Genomic DNA, 19,156 nt, shown 5'->3' on the forward strand with positions numbered 1-19,156 from the left:
CCAGTCCCCCCGCATCGTCTACAAGATCCCAGTCCCCCCGCAGCGTCTACAAGATCCCAGTCCCCCCGCAGCGTCTACAAGATCCCAGTCCCCCCGCAGCGTCTACAAGATCCCAGTCCCCCCGCAGCGTCTACAAGATCCCAGTCCCGCCGCAGCGTGAACAAGATCCCAGTCCCGCCGCAGCGTCTACAAGATCCCAGTCCCGCCGCAGCGTCTACAAGATCCCAGTCCAGCCGCAGCGTGAACAAGATCCCAGTCCCGCCGCAGCGTGTACAAGATCCCAGTCCCGCCGCAGCGTGTACAAGATCCCAGTCCCCCCGCAGCGTGTACAAGATCCCAGTCCCGCCGCGTCTACAAGATCCCAGTCCCGCCGCAGCGTCTACAAGATCCCAGTCCCGCCGCAGCGTCTACAAGATCCCAGTCCCCCCGCAGCGTCTACAAGATCCCAGTCCCGCCGCAGCGTCTACAAGATCCCAGTCCCGCCGCAGCGTCTACAAGATCCCAGTCCCGCCGCAGCGTCTACAAGATCCCAGTCCCGCCGCATCGTGTACAAGATCCCAGTCCCCCCGCAGCGTCTACAAGATCCCAGTCCCGCCGCATCGTGTACAAGATCCCAGTCCCGCCGCAGCGTCTACAAGATCCCAGTCCCCCCGCAGCGTCTACAAGATCCCAGTCCCCCCGCAGCGTCTACAAGATCCCAGTCCCGCCGCAGCGTCTACAAGATCCCAGTCGTCCGCAGCGTCTACAAGATCCCAGTCCAGCCGCAGCGTCTACAAGATCCCAGTCCCGCCGCAGCGTCTACAAGATCCCAGTCCCGCCGCAGCGTGTACAAGATCCTAGTACCCCCGCAGCGTCTACAAGATCCCAGTCCCGCCGCAGCGTCTACAAGATCCCAGTCCCCCCGCAGCGTCTACAAGATCCCAGATGTGTGGAGAAAAAGCCTTGTCTTCACTGCGTTCAGGCTGCAGGAGACTGGAAGCTGGACGGGTCTGCTGTCCATCATCTTCTATCCTGGAGACCTCCAGACCTGCTGAATTAGATTTGGATTACATGGAATTCCTCTGCAGGCTGGAAGATGTGGAGGAAGTTTAGGAATGTTGAGGAGAGGAAGTGACTGCCCTTGGTGGACCTGGACCTGGACCTGGGTTAGCATGATGATGTGGTCGGCTTCAGGTCTTGTCTTTGGGTACCGTGGGGATGAGGTGGAATTAGGTTGCTATGGTGATGGAGATGGCGTCAGTGATAAGCTCATCACCAGGCTGATTATTGGAAGTAAATCAGCGGCGATAAGGAGCGTTTGATGTGAGAATCAGCCTTCTCGCTTACGGACACATCCGTCTCAGAGATTTCTGCTTCCACCCCAGAACCGGGGAGCAGGATGTTGTTGCCATGGCAATGTCTTTAAATGAAAGCAGAACCGGGCCCTCCCATCAGAACGCTGGAGGATTTTAGGCCTTTCCGAGGCGCTGTCCTCCTCTCCTGTGGACTTATCTTCTGCCTTGTGTTGCTATGAAATCGTTGCGTGGCTGCACTTTGTTTCCTTCTGTCTGAAAGAATCGGTTTGGTGGAACCACTGGTGGCACGAACTTTTGGAGCTGCACTCGTAACACCGAGCGTAAAACATGGCGCGGAATCGGAGGCTTCGCTTGAAAGGAACTCTACTGTAATCTTCATGTACTTAAAGCTGTAGATTGTTAACTATTTCATGTATGTAAATGAAGAAAGTTATGTTTTAAGTTGGCCATTTTGGTGAACTGCAAGGTTTTGTTGCACACATTACTGTTACAGATGTACAAATCCAACCTATTAAATCTTAATCTGAATGTCTGGAGCCGTTCAGATGCATTTTTTTAGATGAAGCTGCACTTCAAGATGGAACTTTGCAGTCAGAGATCAGCAGTTTAGATGGTTCTTCTGTCCAAAGTTCACTCTGTTGTGCACATTTCATTTGCACCCAGGTGTACAGCAGAGGTGCAACGGCTGCACCTTCAGGCTGAGCAGCACACTGACCATCTGAGGGGGCCAAAATGCACACATCCAACCAAACAGGGGGAGATGGATTGTTTCCATGTTCTGCAGGAGCAGATGAGCTGAGGAGAAACGGCTATAGATGAAACGACAACAGGAAGTCAGAGGAGGCGGGGCATTTCACCGCCAAGTCCTGTTTTTATAAATCCCAGAAGTTGTCTAGAACTGGCGTACGGTGGAATTTTGTGTGACAGCTTCATAAACAAGGCCCCTGGTGATCAGAGGTGTGGCCTTCGTCCTGAACCAAGTCAATCATGGTTCATGATGTTCACCTGGAAGAACTTCCAGGCAAGATGGCGGCGGGAGAAAGCAGCTAAACCCTGAATATGGACACGCAAGGCATACATCTAACTAAATATTCCTCACAAGTAGTTAATAACCTAAGACCTACTGGTCGGTGCTGAAAGACCTTCAACTCTCCGAAACGGTATGAACCCATGGCTAAAGCTAATGCTAAAACACTCTTCCCACACGACTACTGCTCGCCGAAGACATGGAGACAAACACCAGAAGCACTAAGAACAACTTGGCTTCCCTGGCGAAATCACTCGCACCCCTCAAAACACAAAGGCCAGACCAAACCGCTAGCTCCTGTGCCAACGCAGACCATGTGTCGAATGATGCCATCTCAGCCGCGATTAGCCGCCTCTGAGACATGGTGGCCGAGTTCCAGTCGGAGCTTAAAGTGACTACATTATATACATTTTTAATGTAATTTATTTTAATATGCAAGTCCAGAAGGGCAAGAAATCAAGCATTTTTCACAAATCAATTTATTTTGTAATGATCCTCTCAGGTCAGCCTCTGCCAGAAACAGAGAAAGCTCCGCCCTCTGCCCGCAGGCTGCATCTGATTGGTCAGATCAGAATCTGCCAGAAACAGGAAACTCCGCCCTCTGCCTGCAGGCTGCATCTGATTGGTTAGATAAGCCTCTGCCAGAAAGAGAGAATGCTCCGCCCCCTGCCGCCCTGCAGGCTGCATCTAATTGGTCAGCTGCTAGCAGTAGTTGTCATAGCCCGCACATCAGCTGTTTTCTTCATAGCCACACGGACAGAACTGGTAAACAAACCAGAGTAGCTACTCGGTAACATCAACACCAAACAAACAGTCATACATGTTCCAGCCAGAATCAGACCCTGAAAACTAGAGTGAACAACTCAGCAACAAGAAATGGATAAGCTAATGATGCTATTTGCTAACACTTTCATGCATTTCATGCTGCAGTTGCTAAGCTAATCTCTTGTGTTTGAGTGGTGAAACACTGGCTGTGTTTGATTGTCTGCAGTATTTCCTAATTCCTCACCTTATATATAGTGCTACACTATATAGCAGACTATTTAGTGAACTCATTCTGGTGGTAATTCGGACAAAAAGCTATTTTAGTCTTGCTGCAGCTCACGTGACTACAAGCTGTCACCACGGCAACCACCACGGTGTTCCAAATCCAATCTAAACTGTGAAAATATATTATTTTCCTATGTTGTATTTCATTCTTTGTTTCATATTCATTCAACAAATAAAGATTTAAAAAATGATCTATAGATTTTCATTTTACCTGCTTTGACATTTATTCTTTGAGCTCGTGCCTGCAGTTCTTTGTAATTCATTTTGACCCGTCCAGCCACCATCGATGCTCACTACTGTACAAGATGCATTGTGGGAAATTGTGAGTGCACTACATTGACATGACAGACATCCCGATAAAATGCTGTAAGCACCATGTAGGGAACAGTGTGCACATTTGGGCTCAGCCACCATCTACTGCAACTTGTTGTTATAACAATGCAACTATTGTGTCACAGCTAGGGTCGCCACCCGTCCCGTAAAATACGGACTCGTCCTTTAATTGACAGACAAACGTGGCGTCCCGGATTAAACCAATACGGGACGCACTTTGTTCCGTATTTTCATAACTTTCCAGCAGCTACACATGTCAGCCACACACATCAACACTCAATCTAAAAGTAATTAACTAAATAAAACACAGCAGCCATCAAAAATGTTCTTTTCGTGCAGAATCTGCAGGTGCAGCCTCCTCCCCTCTGCACCTGTCGGACAGTCACGGTTGCCTAGAGACAGACACGACTCATGCACGCGCCTCAGAAGACGTGCGCCTTTAAAAAAGTTCAACTGTTCCTGGTTCTGGAGCTCCTGTAAATAAAAAGCGAAACAGACTGAAGAGATGCAGCGTCAGTGGAGATGTTTCTAAGTCAGACTGTACAACGTGTCAGTGACTGTTCAGCTTCAGTCGGTGGACAGTCTGACAGCATCAGGACAGCACGATCATTTATTCATATACCGTAGGCATAGAATTACAATTATATTAGCCAATATCATATATACCCATTAAAAACGTATTTTCAATGGATGAAAAGCTAATAAATCCACATAAAAATACATATAACCTAGCTATAGGGAAAGATTTATTTTAAAATGCATTTCCTGCATTAAAATGTTCAGAGCTTTGTTTTTCAGTTCATTTTTAGGGAAACTGTAGAAAGTGATCATTTGATAAATTAGCCTTTTTTTTAAATTATTATTATTAGAGTTGTAACGCTGATGACATGGGTTCACTTCAAGTCATGAAGCAGCAAACAGAAACAGTCCAACATGTCGGATTAAACAACGAGGAGCCGCATTTCACGTCACGACGCGGGGCATGACGTCATCCCCGTGGTCCCACACTGTAAATATTTTATAAAAAACCTTTATTTCTGTTCCTTTTTTTTCTATTATTGTTGTCAATTAGCACGTTTCTCTCATTCACCGGGTTCCAGATACTCCAGGAGTTTCCAGGACGGAGCTATGCCGGGTTCCAGATACTCCAGGAGTTTCCAGGACGGAGCTACGCCGCGTTCCAGATACTCCAGGAGTTTCCAGGACGGAGCTACGCCGGGTTCCAGATACTCCAGGAGTTTCCAGGACGGAGCTACGCCGGGTTCCAGATACTCCAGGAGTTTCCTGATCAGGACGGAGCTACGCCGGGTTCCAGATACTCCAGGAGTTTCCTGATCAGGACGGAGCTACGCCGGGTTCCAGATACTCCAGGAGTTTCCTGATCAGGACGGAGCTACGCCGGGTTCCAGATACTCCAGGAGTTTCCATGACGGAGCTACGCCGGGTTCCAGATACTCCAGGAGTTTCCAGGACGGAGCTACGCCGGGTTCCAGATACTCCAGGAGTTTCCAGGACGGAGCTACGCCGGGTTCCAGATACTCCAGGAGTTTCCAGGACGGAGCTACGCCGGGTTCCAGATACTCCAGGAGTTTCCAGGACGGAGCTACGCCGGGTTCCAGATACTCCAGGAGTTTCCAGGACGGAGCTACGCCGGGTTCCAGATACTCCAGGAGTTTCCAGGACGGAGCTACGCCGGGTTCCAGATACTCCAGGAGTTTCCAGGACGGAGCTACGCCGGGTTCCAGATACTCCAGGAGTTTCCAGGACGGAGCTACTCCGGGTTCCAGATACTCCAGGAGTTTCCAGGACGGAGCTACGCCGGGTTCCAGATACTCCAGGAGTTTCCAGGACGGAGCTACTCCGGGTTCCAGATACTCCAGGAGTTTCCAGGACGGAGCTACACCGGGTTCAAGATACTCCAGGAGTTTCCAGGACGGAGCTACGCCGGGTTCCTGATACTCCAGGAGTTTCCTGATCAGGACGGAGCTACTCCGGGTTCCAGATACTCCAGGAGTTTCCAGGACGGAGCTACGCCGGGTTCCAGATACTCCAGGAGTTTCCAGGACGGAGCTACGCCGGGTTCCAGATACTCCAGGAGTTTCCAGGACGGAGCTACGCCGGGTTCCAGATACTCCAGGAGTTTCCAGGACGGAGCTACGCCGGGTTCCAGATACTCCAGGAGTTTCCAGGACGGAGCTACGCCGGGTTCCAGATACTCCAGGAGTTTCCAGGACGGAGCTACTCCGGGTTCCAGATACTCCAGGAGTTTCCAGGACGGAGCTACGCCGGGTTCCAGATACTCCAGGAGTTTCCAGGACGGAGCTACGCCGGGTTCCAGATACTCCAGGAGTTTCCTGATCAGGATGGAGCTACATTTAACATTTCAATTTTATGGAAAGTTGAGCATTTAGACGGCGTGGACGACACATCCCCGGTCCAGAGGTGATAAATCTGAAGTAAAGAAGTGATGAATCATCCTGAAGACCACGTCTGATGGAAAGAAGACCTAGCTTGGTGTGGTCCTATTAAATGGGACAGGGCGGCCATTAGAACTGCGGTGATGATCACATATTTTCCTCCATGTACATCTTGTTTTAAAGCGGCTAATCACCTGGGTGTTCTTAGGATGGTCATCAGAGATGACTCATCACATCTATAGCATCCCTCCGCATAGATCTATAGTTTACATAGATTATCACCAGGATATTTTTAGCATGGTTATGTTAGCAGCAGTTAGCTTCAGCTTGTACACTAATCTAAACAATGTTTTTTGAGTAATTGGATTTTCCTTCCAGATCGTTGAAAGACAGACCGATCCACAACAATATAAGGTCAGTAATGGAAGAGATCTAATTAAAGACGATGGTTTTCTTCTGTTTCTGCACTTCTATAAAGCTCTGTGGAGCATCAGTTTATCTTTTCAGTCCAGAAAGTCTGGCTTTGGTAACAAACTCAGAAACCTGATCGGTGGTCTACACCAGAACATCAACAGTTGTGTTATTCTTCCAAACAGCACGAATCCCTCATCTCACCACGAATCACTCCATCTCACCACATCCATTTATTCTTGCTACTGAAACGTTATCCATTCACATTAAATGTTGCAATAATACCACGAAACTGAACGTGCTTGGAACAGAAGGTGTCATCAGGTAGCTAGCCGATTCTCAAAATACAAAAAAAAAAAAATTCCAATATTAACTAATAAAATGAGCAAATTTTCCAAAGCCTCGGGACTAACCTTCAACATGAACAAATGTGGACTCCAAGCTCACATAAAGAAATCTGTCACTTCCCAATCGAATCTGAACTCATACCTGGGTATTCATCCTACCAACGTGTAGGCCAGTCAAGGAATATGGAAGATAAACTCAACTGTAAGACTGAATGAAACTCATGGAAACCTTTCCACCTGAGGCTGGATTTACCTGACAAAATGGGAAGTCTATCGAGGTGTATCTACCCTTCTTATTCCAATGCTATCCCAGATAAAAAAAAAAGTCAAATCTGTCAACCAAATAAATTTGACTTGGAAAAAAAGCAGTATGGTAAAAGAAATAAATGACAGTGGTCTGAAGGTTATTGACTTTGACTGTCTAAATGGTTCCTTGAAGTCAAACTAGTTAAAATCTTGGCTTAAATACAGCGACTCCTTTTGGTTTTATGTCCCCAATTATTTATAGAGCAAAATTTGAAGTTTCTACTTACTAGTGACTACAATGTTGGTAAGCTCCCAATAGCGCTGTCAGAGTTCTATAAACAAGTGTTGTTATACTGGAAAATGTTGTACGAACATAACTCCCAGTCTGCTGTTATTTGGAACATGTATATACTGCATCATAATAAACACTTATTCTGTGAAAACTGGATGGAGAGGAACAGAAAGTTGGTGACTGACCAGATGGATATGGTTGGAAATTTATTGACTGATGAACAATTTAGCATAAACCCCCCCCCCGGACCGGAAATGTCACGACTCCTGTATCTGAAAATGCTTTATTGAAAGTTTATTTCCTGGGAAGCAAAACAAAAATTAAACAAAACCACAATCATCAATGTAGGTCTATGTTGATGAAATTTTTTGTTTCCCCCAAAGCAAAAAAAACCAAAAACAAAAAAAACAAACACATCTTAAAAGTTTAAATAACATCTACGCCTCGAGGAGTTTCTCAGATTAATTTAATATTAACATTTTCTCATTCTGTGGGAACAGCACCGAGGACTCCGGCCATGTGTTTTTCTCCTGTCACACTGTTCAGAGCTTTTGGTCAGAGACATATTCATGGTTGGACATTTCAATCCTTGTTGACTTCCTTTTAAAAGGATCATATCACTTTTGGGTTGATCTGGAAACAAAACGACGAACTGTCGACCTCTGCTTTGAGAGGGCGGGACTTCATCTGATTGGCACACTGTGTGACCAATGGGGAGACAGGAGTGAAACCTGTCAACCACTGCTCGGAGAGGGCGAGACTTCATCTGATTGGCACACTGTGTGACCAATGGGGAGACAGGAGTGAAACCTGTCAACCACTGCTCGGAGAGGGCGGGACTTCATCTGATTGGCACACCGTGTGGCCAATGGGGAGACAGGAGTGAAACCTGTCAACCACTGCTCGGAGAGGGCGGGACTTCATCTGATTGGCACACCGTGTGGCCAATGGGGAGACAGGAGTGAGAAAGCAGAAGTCCCGTCAACACGTCAGAAAACGATAACGGTTTCTAGATAATGTCTGTGAAACCAGAAAACACATGTATCGTGTCTCCATCTCCTCACGAAGCGTGATAAACATAAGTAAACGCTAAACCAACGACCTCACAAGCCGAACTGTGTACGGTTCTGTGACGGTTGGTTAGGTAACATGCTAAGTGATGTAACTGCAGCAGGTTTGGTAGCGCCGCGGCCAGAGGAGGAGCAGGAACCAGACTACAGCCGCGCCTCTCCCAGAACCTCCGAACCTCCAGCCTCCGAACCTCCGGCCTCCGCACCTCCATCCGTGTAGGCCGAGCTGTCTGCGGGAACCACTGAGTAAAAGATGGGGAACCACGTCGTCCGTGAGGACTTTGAGTGGGTCTACACCGACCAGCCGCACGCTGACCGGAGGAAGGAGATTCTGGGTGAGTTATCTTCTCCGTTAGCAGGAGAACCTAAACATGTCCAGCTGCTCCCAGTCGCCGCGGTGAAGCCTGGCTGCTAGCGGTAGTTAGCCCCGTTGGCTAACACGGCTAATGGTCCACTTCCACCGGTTCTGGCTGACCGGTCCACTTCCACCGGTTCTGGCTGACCGGTCCACTTCCACCGGTTCTGGCTGACTGGTAACGGCAGGTCGGTGAATAATTTACAGGGGAAAGGGGAGAAGGTTCTCTGGACAGAGATCTTCGGCCACTCCCTTAAAAAGCACGAGTCGTGCTGACGGCGGGCTTTTCTGAAGAAACCTCAAGTGAGCTCAGAAGTAACACAGAATTATGTGAAAAATGTCTAAAGTATGAATTTGGAAGCGGTTTTTCAGGTGTGGGGGTTCAGTTTTAGGCCGCTGACTGGTCCTCTGGACTTCTTCCTGACATGCAGTCTTAGCATGTCGGTAGCATGATTTTAAACGTGTAAAACACGCTGCGTTCAGGTACCGGTGAAGATGGGCTTTCCTGTAAAACATGTTGCTTCTCAGAAACTAGTTAGACCTGAATGCACCAGTTAACGCACCAGTTAACTCCCAGTTAACGCACCAGTTAACTCCCAGTTAACTCCCAGTTAACGCACCAGTTAACTCCCAGTTAAAGCACCAGTTAACCCACCAGTTAACTCCCAGTTAACGCACCAGTTAACGCACCAGTTAACTCCCAGTTAACGCACCAGTTAACCCACCAGTTAACGCACCAGTTAACGCACCAGTTAACTCCCAGTTAACGCACCAGTTAACGCACCAGTTAACTCCCAGTTAACCCACCAGTTACGTTGGTTTTTCTTGCTTAAAACTAAGAGAAACCATCGACTCGAGCTGCAGGAAGCGAGGCGGTCCACCAGATTCAAATAACCAGAAAAAGTTCATTTAGTTTGATCTAAAAGATGATTTTTATATCAGTTCATAAAGCGGCAAACCACTTCACACCATCCCCTGGATAAATAGGAATAATCTGGATAAATAGGAATAATCTGGATAAATAGGAATAATCGGGATAAATAGGAATAATCTGGATAAATAGGAATAAACTGGATAAATAGGAATAAACTAGATAAAAAGGAATAATCGGGATAAATAGATTAGTTATAGTTAGTTAGTTAGTCCAGATAGATAGTTATGAAGTAGGTAAAAAAGAGTTTATTGCTGTGTGGAATTAGGCTTCACTGTTCGTCATTGACCGTCAGGCTCTAAGAAGTTATTCTTTCTAAAGATTGAGGATTTCAGGAATGTTTTCTCCTGGAGCAGATGAGTCCTGACATGTTTAAACAAAGTCAGCGTTCGTGTTTCTTCCCATGTTCAGGTCATTAAAATACAGTAGAAGTACCACAGTAATGTTTTCTTTGGATTTTTAATAGTTTAAGGCAATTATATAAGGTTTATACAATTTATATTCAATAAATTGTATAAACCTAAGACAGGGGTCTGGGATAAACTCTTCATAAACCCTGTCATGAATGAGAGGTTCCAGGTTTTTCCTACACAAACCAAGGCTTTGCATCTGTTCCTGGTGGATTCAGAAGGAACAGATCTCTGATGACGTTCATGAGTCTGATGGAGAGTTTTGTGAAGAAGAAGAACTTGGAGAAAGCCGGTCCTGCATCGCCTGGGTAACGTCTTGTTGGGAAGATGAAACGTGTTGTAGGATCTCAGGATGAAGATGACTTTTCATCTCTGTTAAATCTGGACTAAAAGGCTCCCTGATTGATCTGGTTCTGTTTGACCTGGACACATGGAGATCCTGTGGAGACATGCTGCTGGAGTTGTTCTTGCTTTGTTAGAAAATTAACAGTGTAGACAGTCTGGTCCAGAACCCAGACCTTGCTGCTGAAAACTTCCTTTCTAGTATGACCTAGTTTGTTTTGCTAAATGTCTCCTTTCCACCCCGCAGGAAGCACATCTTAATGATGCAAGTTTGTGACCTTCGCTGAGTTTTTGTTGCTCCGTTTGTCCCACAGCTAAATATCCAGAAATCAAGTCTCTGATGGGTCCCGACCGCAGGCTGAAGTGGATTGTGTGCATGATGGTGGTGATCCAGTTCTTGGCTTTCTACCTGGTCAAAGACTTGGACTGGAAGTGGGTTTTGTTTTGGACGTACGCATTCGGCAGCTGCATCAACCACTCCATGACTCTGGCCATTCACGAGATCTCTCACAACACCGCCTTCGGAAACAACAAAGCCATGTGGAATCGCTACTTCGCCATGTTTGCCAACCTGCCCATCGGCCTGCCGTACTCTGCCTCCTTCAAACGCTACCACCTGGATCACCACCGTTACCTGGGTGGAGATGGCATCGACGTGGACATCCCCACTGCTTTTGAAGGTTGGTTCTTTTGCACGCGCTTCCGCAAGCTCATCTGGATTATCCTGCAGCCGCTGTTCTACGCCGTCCGGCCGCTCTGTATCAACCCCAAACCAGTCAGTCAGCTGGAGCTTGCTAACGTGGCCTTCCAGCTCACATTCAACATCCTGCTGTACTGGCTGTGGGGGGCCAAGCCCGTGGTCTACATGCTGGCCGGCTCCATGCTGGGAATGGGCCTGCACCCCATCTCCGGTCACTTCATCGCCGAGCACTACATGTTCCTGAAGGGCCACGAGACGTACTCCTACTACGGCTCCCTGAACCTGCTCACCTTTAACGTGGGCTACCACAACGAGCACCACGACTTCCCCAGCATCCCCGGGCGACGGCTGCCCCAGGTGAGACCACACTCTGATGGACTGATTGGTTTGCTTTCATACAACAGCTGTCCTGATGCAGTCACGACCCGATGGGTCCGATCTGATACTAATCAGAGACATTTACTGGTCGGCATGTGTTTACATTAGATCCACGCCTCGCTGCACGATACCGGGCCGGTTCCTGGCCCCGCGCACAACCCGCCCCGTGCACGCCCTGCCCCCGGCCGCAGAGGCCCGCCCCCAATCTATTGAGCAGATTGTTTAAAGATGGCCGGCGCGTGCAAAAGGTAACGGCGGCGGTTGTCCAGCGGTCGGTGGACGACAGGTCCCTCCTTTCCTGCTAGAAAGATGCATTCTTCCGCGTAGTTTGTAATAATTACGTAATCATTGCAATGGATGATGGCGCTCTGGTGATGTCATCGGCGTGTTTACCTTCGGGGTGGCTCAGCTAGCCGTGCGTACACCGGTCACATGACATGACGTCATACACCCCTCCTCCCCGAGGCTGAGCTGCAGGCGGTTTTATACTTTCTAACGACAGTCGTCTCCGTGGCCACGCAGCTGTCCATCACTGCAGCCTGCAGGTGAGTCTGATGGAGGCCGCAGCGTGCGGCTGGATGGAACGTCGGCGCTCCCGGTGCCTTTGTGGACGAATCCTCACCAGGACGGCTGTGAAAAACATCCCACCTTAACTAGTGGTCGGTTCCTGCCTCAGAGGGCGGTACTGGAGAGGTCAAAGTTCACTCCACATCACGTTTATGTTGCCAGATCCAAACATGTCGTGGCCGCGGTGCAGATCTCTCCCTGACGCTCTGCCTGGTCGGCTTCCTGTCTGTGTTTCAGGTGAGGAAGATCGCGGCGGAGTACTACGACGGCCTTCCTCAGTACACGTCCTGGGTCCAAGTTCTGTACGACTTCATCATGGACGAGTCGCTGAGCCCGTATTCCCGGATGAAGCGGAAGCTGAGGGGAGAAGTGAAACAGGAGTAACTTGTGTTCAGCCTGAGGAACGATTGTTACGGAGGAGGAGCTGGACGAGCTGAGCGCTGGAACGTTACTTCAGCAACTTTGCACACATTCACACTGGACGGATTCACCAGATGCCTTAAAGCCAGCATGACGTTCAGTCGCCTTCCACACCATTTATTTATGTTTCCTGCCTGACATTCTGACTCGTAGGCGAGCGGAAATGATTAACGCAGAAGCTGTATGATCCAATCAGTCGGGCTTTGCTTCCCAGTTCATGTCAGAGTTATTCAGCTTTTAACACCTCTGTAGTATTTCACCACGTTGCCAGATCTGCTTTTATTCTGCTCCCATTTGGTGCTTCATAATAAAGAGATCAATCAAGATTTATTCTTCTGTTTCCATCTAAATAATGTGGAAAATAATTTGCATCACAGGTAATCTAAGTCGGCGACGTTTGTATTTGTGCCGATGATCGTTTCATACCGACTTCCAACACGCTCAACTCTGATGTTTTGGAGCTCCGCCTGCTCCGTCAGGCAGAACAAGCGCACCCACCCGGAGCAGGCGGCGTTCCCAGCATCTGTTGCCATGGCGACGAGAGTTTTGTCCACCCGGAGCAGGCGGCGTTCCAAGGATCTGTTGCCATGGCGACGCAGATTGGCGGTGCTGAACTTGAAGTGACACTCATAAGCTCATAAGCTCCAGGTCCTCCTGCAGTCCATCACCTGGTCACCCCGTGGTTCTGCTTCCAGGTCAGCAAATGTTTCTCTCCACTACGACCTGACCACCACGAGTCCACAGGGGTGTGTGTGTGTGTGTGTGTGTGCCGGGCCAATGAATGCTGTTTCAGGTTATGTTAAACACGTTTTATTCCAAATAGAACCAAAGTGGAACCATCTTCCATCATCTGCTGAGGGCGTCTCGGAGCTGCTCGTACATCTCCTGGTCCTGCAGAACAAACAAACGTCACCGCAGGAAGTTCTGCCCGCAGACACAGGACACGACCTCTCACCTTCTGACTGACAGATGGACGGATGCTCTTCAAGGCATCCTCAAAGTTGTGTCTGCTTACTCTGACGTCAGCGATGGACCCGGATGGCTGCTGGTGACCTGAGAGCAACAACAAAAGCTTCGCAGTTAGCGTGACGCTGACAGAGCCAAGCAGACATTCTGGTGTCGGCCCAGCCACGTACCGTCATGATGCGACTTCAGATGGGCCTTCAGAGCGTTCACAGAGGCTTCCCTCACCAGCGCCGTCAGGTCGGCACCACTGCAAACACAAACCGGAAGCTGAAACCTCAGAATATTCCGGATGCTGTTGGAAGCAGGAGCGAGGGCGGCCGGGACTTACGAGAAGGAAGCACAGCGCTCATCCAAGGCGATCTGCTGCAGACTGACATCCTGCTCCAGCCGAGGTCTGCTTCCCCCCTGAAACACAGACCTCAGGTTCAGAGTCTGAAGCTCAGAATGTGACCTGAATTGTATTAACTTGTATGAATGTCACGCGGTATCTTTCAATAAAGGGCTTGGAGGATTTTCGAAGCTCAGGCTTCTGAGATGAGCTGCACTACCTGCTCTGTCGCACAACGGCGGAGATGGACTTACAATCAGAATGATGACGGACTTCTGGTCCAGCCGAAGACTGGCGCCGTGTTACCGGTCCGCCGTGTTACCGGTCGCTGCCTTTCCCGACGATCAAGACGCTGACTGACATGTTTCCTTGGCAAAGAACCTTTAACAGCTGGGTGCACAAAATGTTCTGCTCTGGTCCTGCCATGCTCAACTAGCATGTTATATCTTACGATCCATACCAACCTCTCATCAGACTAAATATTGTTGCTATTAAAATTATTCAAAGGTTGTGTGTAAGAGAAGACGAGACATTTATTTTTATGTTCCAGCTGCCGGTAAGACTTGTAATTAATATTTATATTGGAAAAGAAGTTGTGATTCTCATTTTTTCCAGAATCGTGCTGCCGGAACAGAACAATGCAAAGTAGCAGAGATCCTTCCCTACGAAGGAAACCATCCTCTCTGGACCAGCAGCTTCCAGGTGATCCGAATGGATGCAGGTCGTGGTGTGACTGCAGGCGGGGCTGAACATGAGCGCAGATCAGTGGATTTTATCTAAACACGGGGGGGGGGGGGGGGGGGGGGGGGGGGAGTTAAGGCAGCGGTCTGTGGGGAACTACAGAAACTGGACTTCGGCTCAGAGGGATGGGTTCCAACACCGACAGGAAACCATCGCCATCTCTGATGGACTGATTTTGAAATGATAAGGAACCACGAGATCACGTTCTGGGTCATTAACTTGGGCTTCTGTGATAATCAGACTACCTGAGTGATGGTGAGCAGGATAGCATGACGGTCCTCTGGACCCGGCAGGCCCACATACAAGGTTTTATCCAGACGACCCGGTCTCAGTATGGCCGGGTCGATGATGTCTGAGGAGGGAGGAACAATAAATACCCTTCCCCATCACAAACATTTCTCACAGCCTGAAAGGTGCAAATGGGACCTGTACTCTAACTGGACCGGGCAAAACCAGGCTGGGATCATTACCTGGTCTGTTGGTTGCGGCCATGATGAAGACCTGTCGTCGGGTTTCTAAGCCGTCCATCTCCGTTAGCAGCTGGTTGACAACCCGAACACTGGCTCCTGACTAAACGCAGACAGAACAACAACCATTTTCATTTGAAATGACGACAAATCACTTAGAAACCATGCAGGCGTCTCCATGGAGATGTGATGTTTCCATGGAGACGTTTTCTTGCAGACGTGATGTTTCCATGGAGACGTTTCCTTGCAGACGTCACGTTTCCATGGAGACGTTTCCTTGCAGACGTCACGTGTCCGTGTCACCTTCGAGTACCATAACGGTACCCCACATAAAAGTGTCATAAAAAGTTTCCAACCGAAAGATTTTTTTCACATCATCTTCCCAACAGCCCCAGACGTAGGCACAGATGTATGCTTACGACCTAAAACCTGTTCTCCCTGTATTTTGGAGTTGAATGTGTGGATATATTTTAGGTATATTTGAGAAAAACATCATCTGTCTGGGTAACTGTATCTAAAATACGTGATTACAATGGGATCAAATTGGTACCAAGGGGTACAAACGTTTCCATTGTGCGTATCTCCTGTTCTACACGTCTTGAAAAAATTATCCTGGATTTATAAACTTCATAATATATTAAAGAAAAAAAAACCTTGTCAAGTTTGATACAATAACATTTAGATTGAATGAGATATTTAATGGAGGTGCCCAGAGGGTTGGACGGCACTACAGCTACGCTTCAGGGATGGCAAGTGCTCCGAAAAATTAAGCCCGTGACATAAACAAAAAAACACTCCTGCTAAAACTGAGAACTTTGCTCCTGAAGCCAAAAAAACCCCAATAAAAATGTTGTTTTAGTCTGGTCAATTAACTCTCCACGACAAGGGGCAGGTTACACATCTGGGTTACGCCCAACGACCCGGTTATGTCATATTTAACAAGAAATGTTGACCATGTATCAGTGTCTTTAAATCACTTTGATCGGCTGTTAGCTATTCGTTCAACCTCGCATCAGCGAAAATGCAGAAGCAGCAACTTTCAGCTTCATGCTTTTCCGAGTCAACCGCGCTCACCTCAAATCTCCAACCAATCACACAATACGCTTCAGAGATCCAAGAGAACAAAGTTCTGCTTGGCTGATGCATCAACAACAAGCCACAAGATGTGGAAGAAACATGCTAGTCGATGAGGTTAAGTCTGACCAGGTGCGTTATAAGCTAGCGTGTTATGACCTGGGTCAGTATGTGGAAAACCTCCACCCTGCAGGACTCGGATCTTACCGGTATTTCTCTCAACACGCTCAACGTCACTATTCTAACAACGATAATGAGTAAGAACCACATCTCAAGTTAGCCCACCAGTGGTGACACTTTGTCGGCCGATGATCTGGTTTAGAAGTGGTCAGAACTGCTTCAGAACTCTGTTTATTTGTCTTGTTCTGACAAACATGGCTGATCTTTTCCAACTCAGCCTGAACTCAGCGGAGCCCCCCGCTCTCTCCCCAGGAAGACCACGCCTGGCCAGAGGCCCCAGCCAATCACGCACACCCATCCACGCACACGCCCCGCCCTGGCACGCCCCGCCCATCCACGCACACGCCCCGCCCTGGCACGTGCACGTCCAGCCCTAACACGTGCACGCCCCCCACCATGCTGCGTAGCCCCCCCACACATCCCTGCAGACAAAGCTTTTTCTTGCAGATTCCACAATGAGAACAAAGTTCCTGCTTCTGGAAGATGTCCGAAGCTTCGTGCCATCCTCCTCACCTCGTGGCCTGAGCGACGTGGACACAGAGCATCGATCTCATCGAAGAAGATCACACACGGAGCTGAGTTGCGTCCTCTCTGAAAGACCTGTCGCACGGCTCGCTCACTTTCCCCCACGTACTGTAAACACAGGCACACAGCCATCAGCTGGAGCTGCAGCCCCACGGCTTGGTTGTCTCGGTCCGTCACCGCATACAGAAACCCTGAAACAGCAGCGGGACGGAGTGAACGAGCCTCTGGTGGCTGCACCCCCTCCTGCGGAACGCCGGTCCGGCGCAGTGACTGACCATGTTGAGCAGCTCTGGACCCTTCACAGAGATGAAGTTGAGGCCCGACTCGTTGGCCACGGCCTGTCAGGAGAGAGCACAGGAACAGGCAGTGAGACGGCAGAATGTGACCCAGAATGTCAGAGACGGATCTCATCCAGCAGCAGCAGAACAAAGTCGTCATTCTGCAGAGAGTTTGGGACAGCAGCACGAGGAAAGCTGCTGATCATGCGTGACTGAAACCTTGGCCAGCAGGGTTTTTCCACATCCAGGAGGTCCAGCCAGCAGAACCCCAGACGGAGCGGTGAGACCCAGAGCCCTGAAGAGCTCAGGAGAGCGGACCGGAGCCTGAAGGGGACACAAAGAAAGACCGCATCACTCTGGATCTGGTTGACGACCCATCTCTACTTTACACAATGTCAGATGGTTCGGAAGTCTTCCGTCCATGTTTGCTCCCAGTAGAAGAGAAAACTTTGTTTTACAGGCTGGGCTGACTGGGAAAAAACGGAGCATTTCAGAGAGGAAGAGTCTCTCAGATGGAGAGAAGTTCTCCCGGCTCGGAGTCTTGCAGGTTTTAGCAGCTGATGTTTATCTTCTACTGGGAAGAAATAGGAGTTAATGGGATTAATAAATCATTGATTTCTGTTTACATTTTATACAGTTTCACAGCTTTTATGGAACTGGAGTTCAAGCTCGGATCTTTTAAATGTGGATGTTGTTTCCACTTTCACCACTTGTACAGTTTTGTTCTTTTAAAGATTTATATTGTCTTCTGTTGTGTGTACATGTGTGTGTACGTGTGTGTGTGTGTGTGTTATACTGGTCATTGCAAAGATTTAAACCCTCCCTGCACCTGTGCATTGAGGAGACAGGCTTCAGCACCATCTCAGTGTGGTGTTTACCAGTATGGCCATGGTGAGCTCCTCTCTGATGTCCTGCAGAGCGCCAACGTTCTCCCAGGTCACGTCTGGCACGGTGGCAAAGCCCTCCCTCTTCGCCGACGGCTGAACGCTGCCCAGGGCTCCCTGGAAGTCGGACATGATGATGGACAGGCCTGCAAGCTCTTCCTCTGACAGCGTCTCTGCGTGCTTCAGCAGACTCAGAAGACGCCACAGCTCCCCCTGCTGCAAAGGGCAGATAATGCGCCAGAGAAGAAACACCACAATTCATCCATCAAAAGATGCGTCTTTAATTTGGCTTTTTAATCCAACAACAACAAAGACGTCCACCAAGAAGCCAACATTAACCCGGAGCTCGGTACCTGCAGCTGGTTGGCCTCAGCCGGGCCTCCTGCTGCTGACGGCTCCCCAGCAGAGCTCTGCTGCTGGTTCTGTGGAGCTGCCCGGAGCTTCATCAGAACCCTGTTCACGGCGCACATGGCGGCTTCGCGGCACAGAGCCATGAGGTCGGCTCCCACGTACCCAGGCGTGAGCCGGGCCACTTGCTGGTAGTCAAAGTCCTCTGGCAGAGTCAGCTTCCGACACAACGTCCTCAAGATCCTGACAATACGGGATCATGTGGTCAGGTGGAAGAAGGGTTCAGCTGGAAACTAGTCAAAAGGAGACCCAGTTACCGGAGACGGGCAGCTTCATCTGGGATGCCCAGACAGATCTCCCTGTCGAAGCGGCCGGCTCGGCGGAGGGCAGGGTCCAGGGAGTCTGGCCTGTTGGTGGCACCAATGACCAGAACCTGAGCAGTCACCGGCAAACTGTTGAGGTCTGGGAGAAGCAGAAACATCTGTCAGAATGACAAACGGTTGCTGCTCTGCTGGAAGCAGCTCCGTCAGTCTGGTCAGGTGTCCTACCGTCCATGCAGGTCAACAGCTGAGCCACGATCCTCCTCTCCATGTCTTTAGAGGCCACCTCCCGTTTCGGTGTGATGGCATCGATCTCGTCTATGAACAGGATACAAGGGGTGGAGCTCTGCAGGAACAATCAGCAAAGGGTGGAGGTCAGAGACACCTGGTGATCCTTTCACCACGGTAACAGATGGTTAGGCTGTCCTCCACTGCTTCTACCTCCGTGATAGAT

The 19,156-nt window shown here is 49.2% G+C and overlaps 2 protein-coding genes across 2 annotated transcripts in view; one reads left to right on the plus strand and one right to left on the minus strand.

Moving 5' to 3' along the window:
* Positions 1–8,388: 8,388 nt before the first annotated feature.
* Positions 8,389–12,910, plus strand: degs1 (delta(4)-desaturase, sphingolipid 1). Its single transcript, XM_079249305.1, has 3 exons — positions 8,389–8,823; positions 10,841–11,583; positions 12,409–12,910. Exons 1-3 carry the CDS (start codon positions 8,742–8,744, stop codon positions 12,553–12,555), a joined length of 972 nt encoding a protein of 323 aa, XP_079105431.1. The 5' UTR covers positions 8,389–8,741; the 3' UTR covers positions 12,556–12,910.
* Positions 12,911–13,424: 514 nt separating this feature from the next.
* Positions 13,425–19,156, minus strand: part of nvl (nuclear VCP like) — a 91,237-nt gene continuing 85,505 nt past the window's right edge. The window contains exons 12-24 of the mRNA XM_079249346.1: positions 18,931–19,048; positions 18,700–18,844; positions 18,388–18,625; positions 18,029–18,250; positions 17,370–17,474; positions 17,148–17,210; positions 16,861–16,980; positions 15,097–15,196; positions 14,872–14,978; positions 13,886–13,962; positions 13,728–13,804; positions 13,547–13,644; positions 13,425–13,482 (exon numbers count right to left, since the gene is read on the minus strand). Of these exons, the coding sequence (XP_079105472.1) occupies positions 13,438–13,482; positions 13,547–13,644; positions 13,728–13,804; positions 13,886–13,962; positions 14,872–14,978; positions 15,097–15,196; positions 16,861–16,980; positions 17,148–17,210; positions 17,370–17,474; positions 18,029–18,250; positions 18,388–18,625; positions 18,700–18,844; positions 18,931–19,048 (1,515 nt within the window). The 3' untranslated portion in view covers positions 13,425–13,437. The remainder of the gene's footprint in view (positions 13,483–13,546; positions 13,645–13,727; positions 13,805–13,885; positions 13,963–14,871; positions 14,979–15,096; positions 15,197–16,860; positions 16,981–17,147; positions 17,211–17,369; positions 17,475–18,028; positions 18,251–18,387; positions 18,626–18,699; positions 18,845–18,930; positions 19,049–19,156) is intronic.

Source organism: Telmatherina bonti (genome assembly GCF_933228915.1).
Source record: "Telmatherina bonti genome assembly, chromosome: 11".
NCBI lineage: Eukaryota > Metazoa > Chordata > Actinopteri > Atheriniformes > Telmatherinidae > Telmatherina > Telmatherina bonti.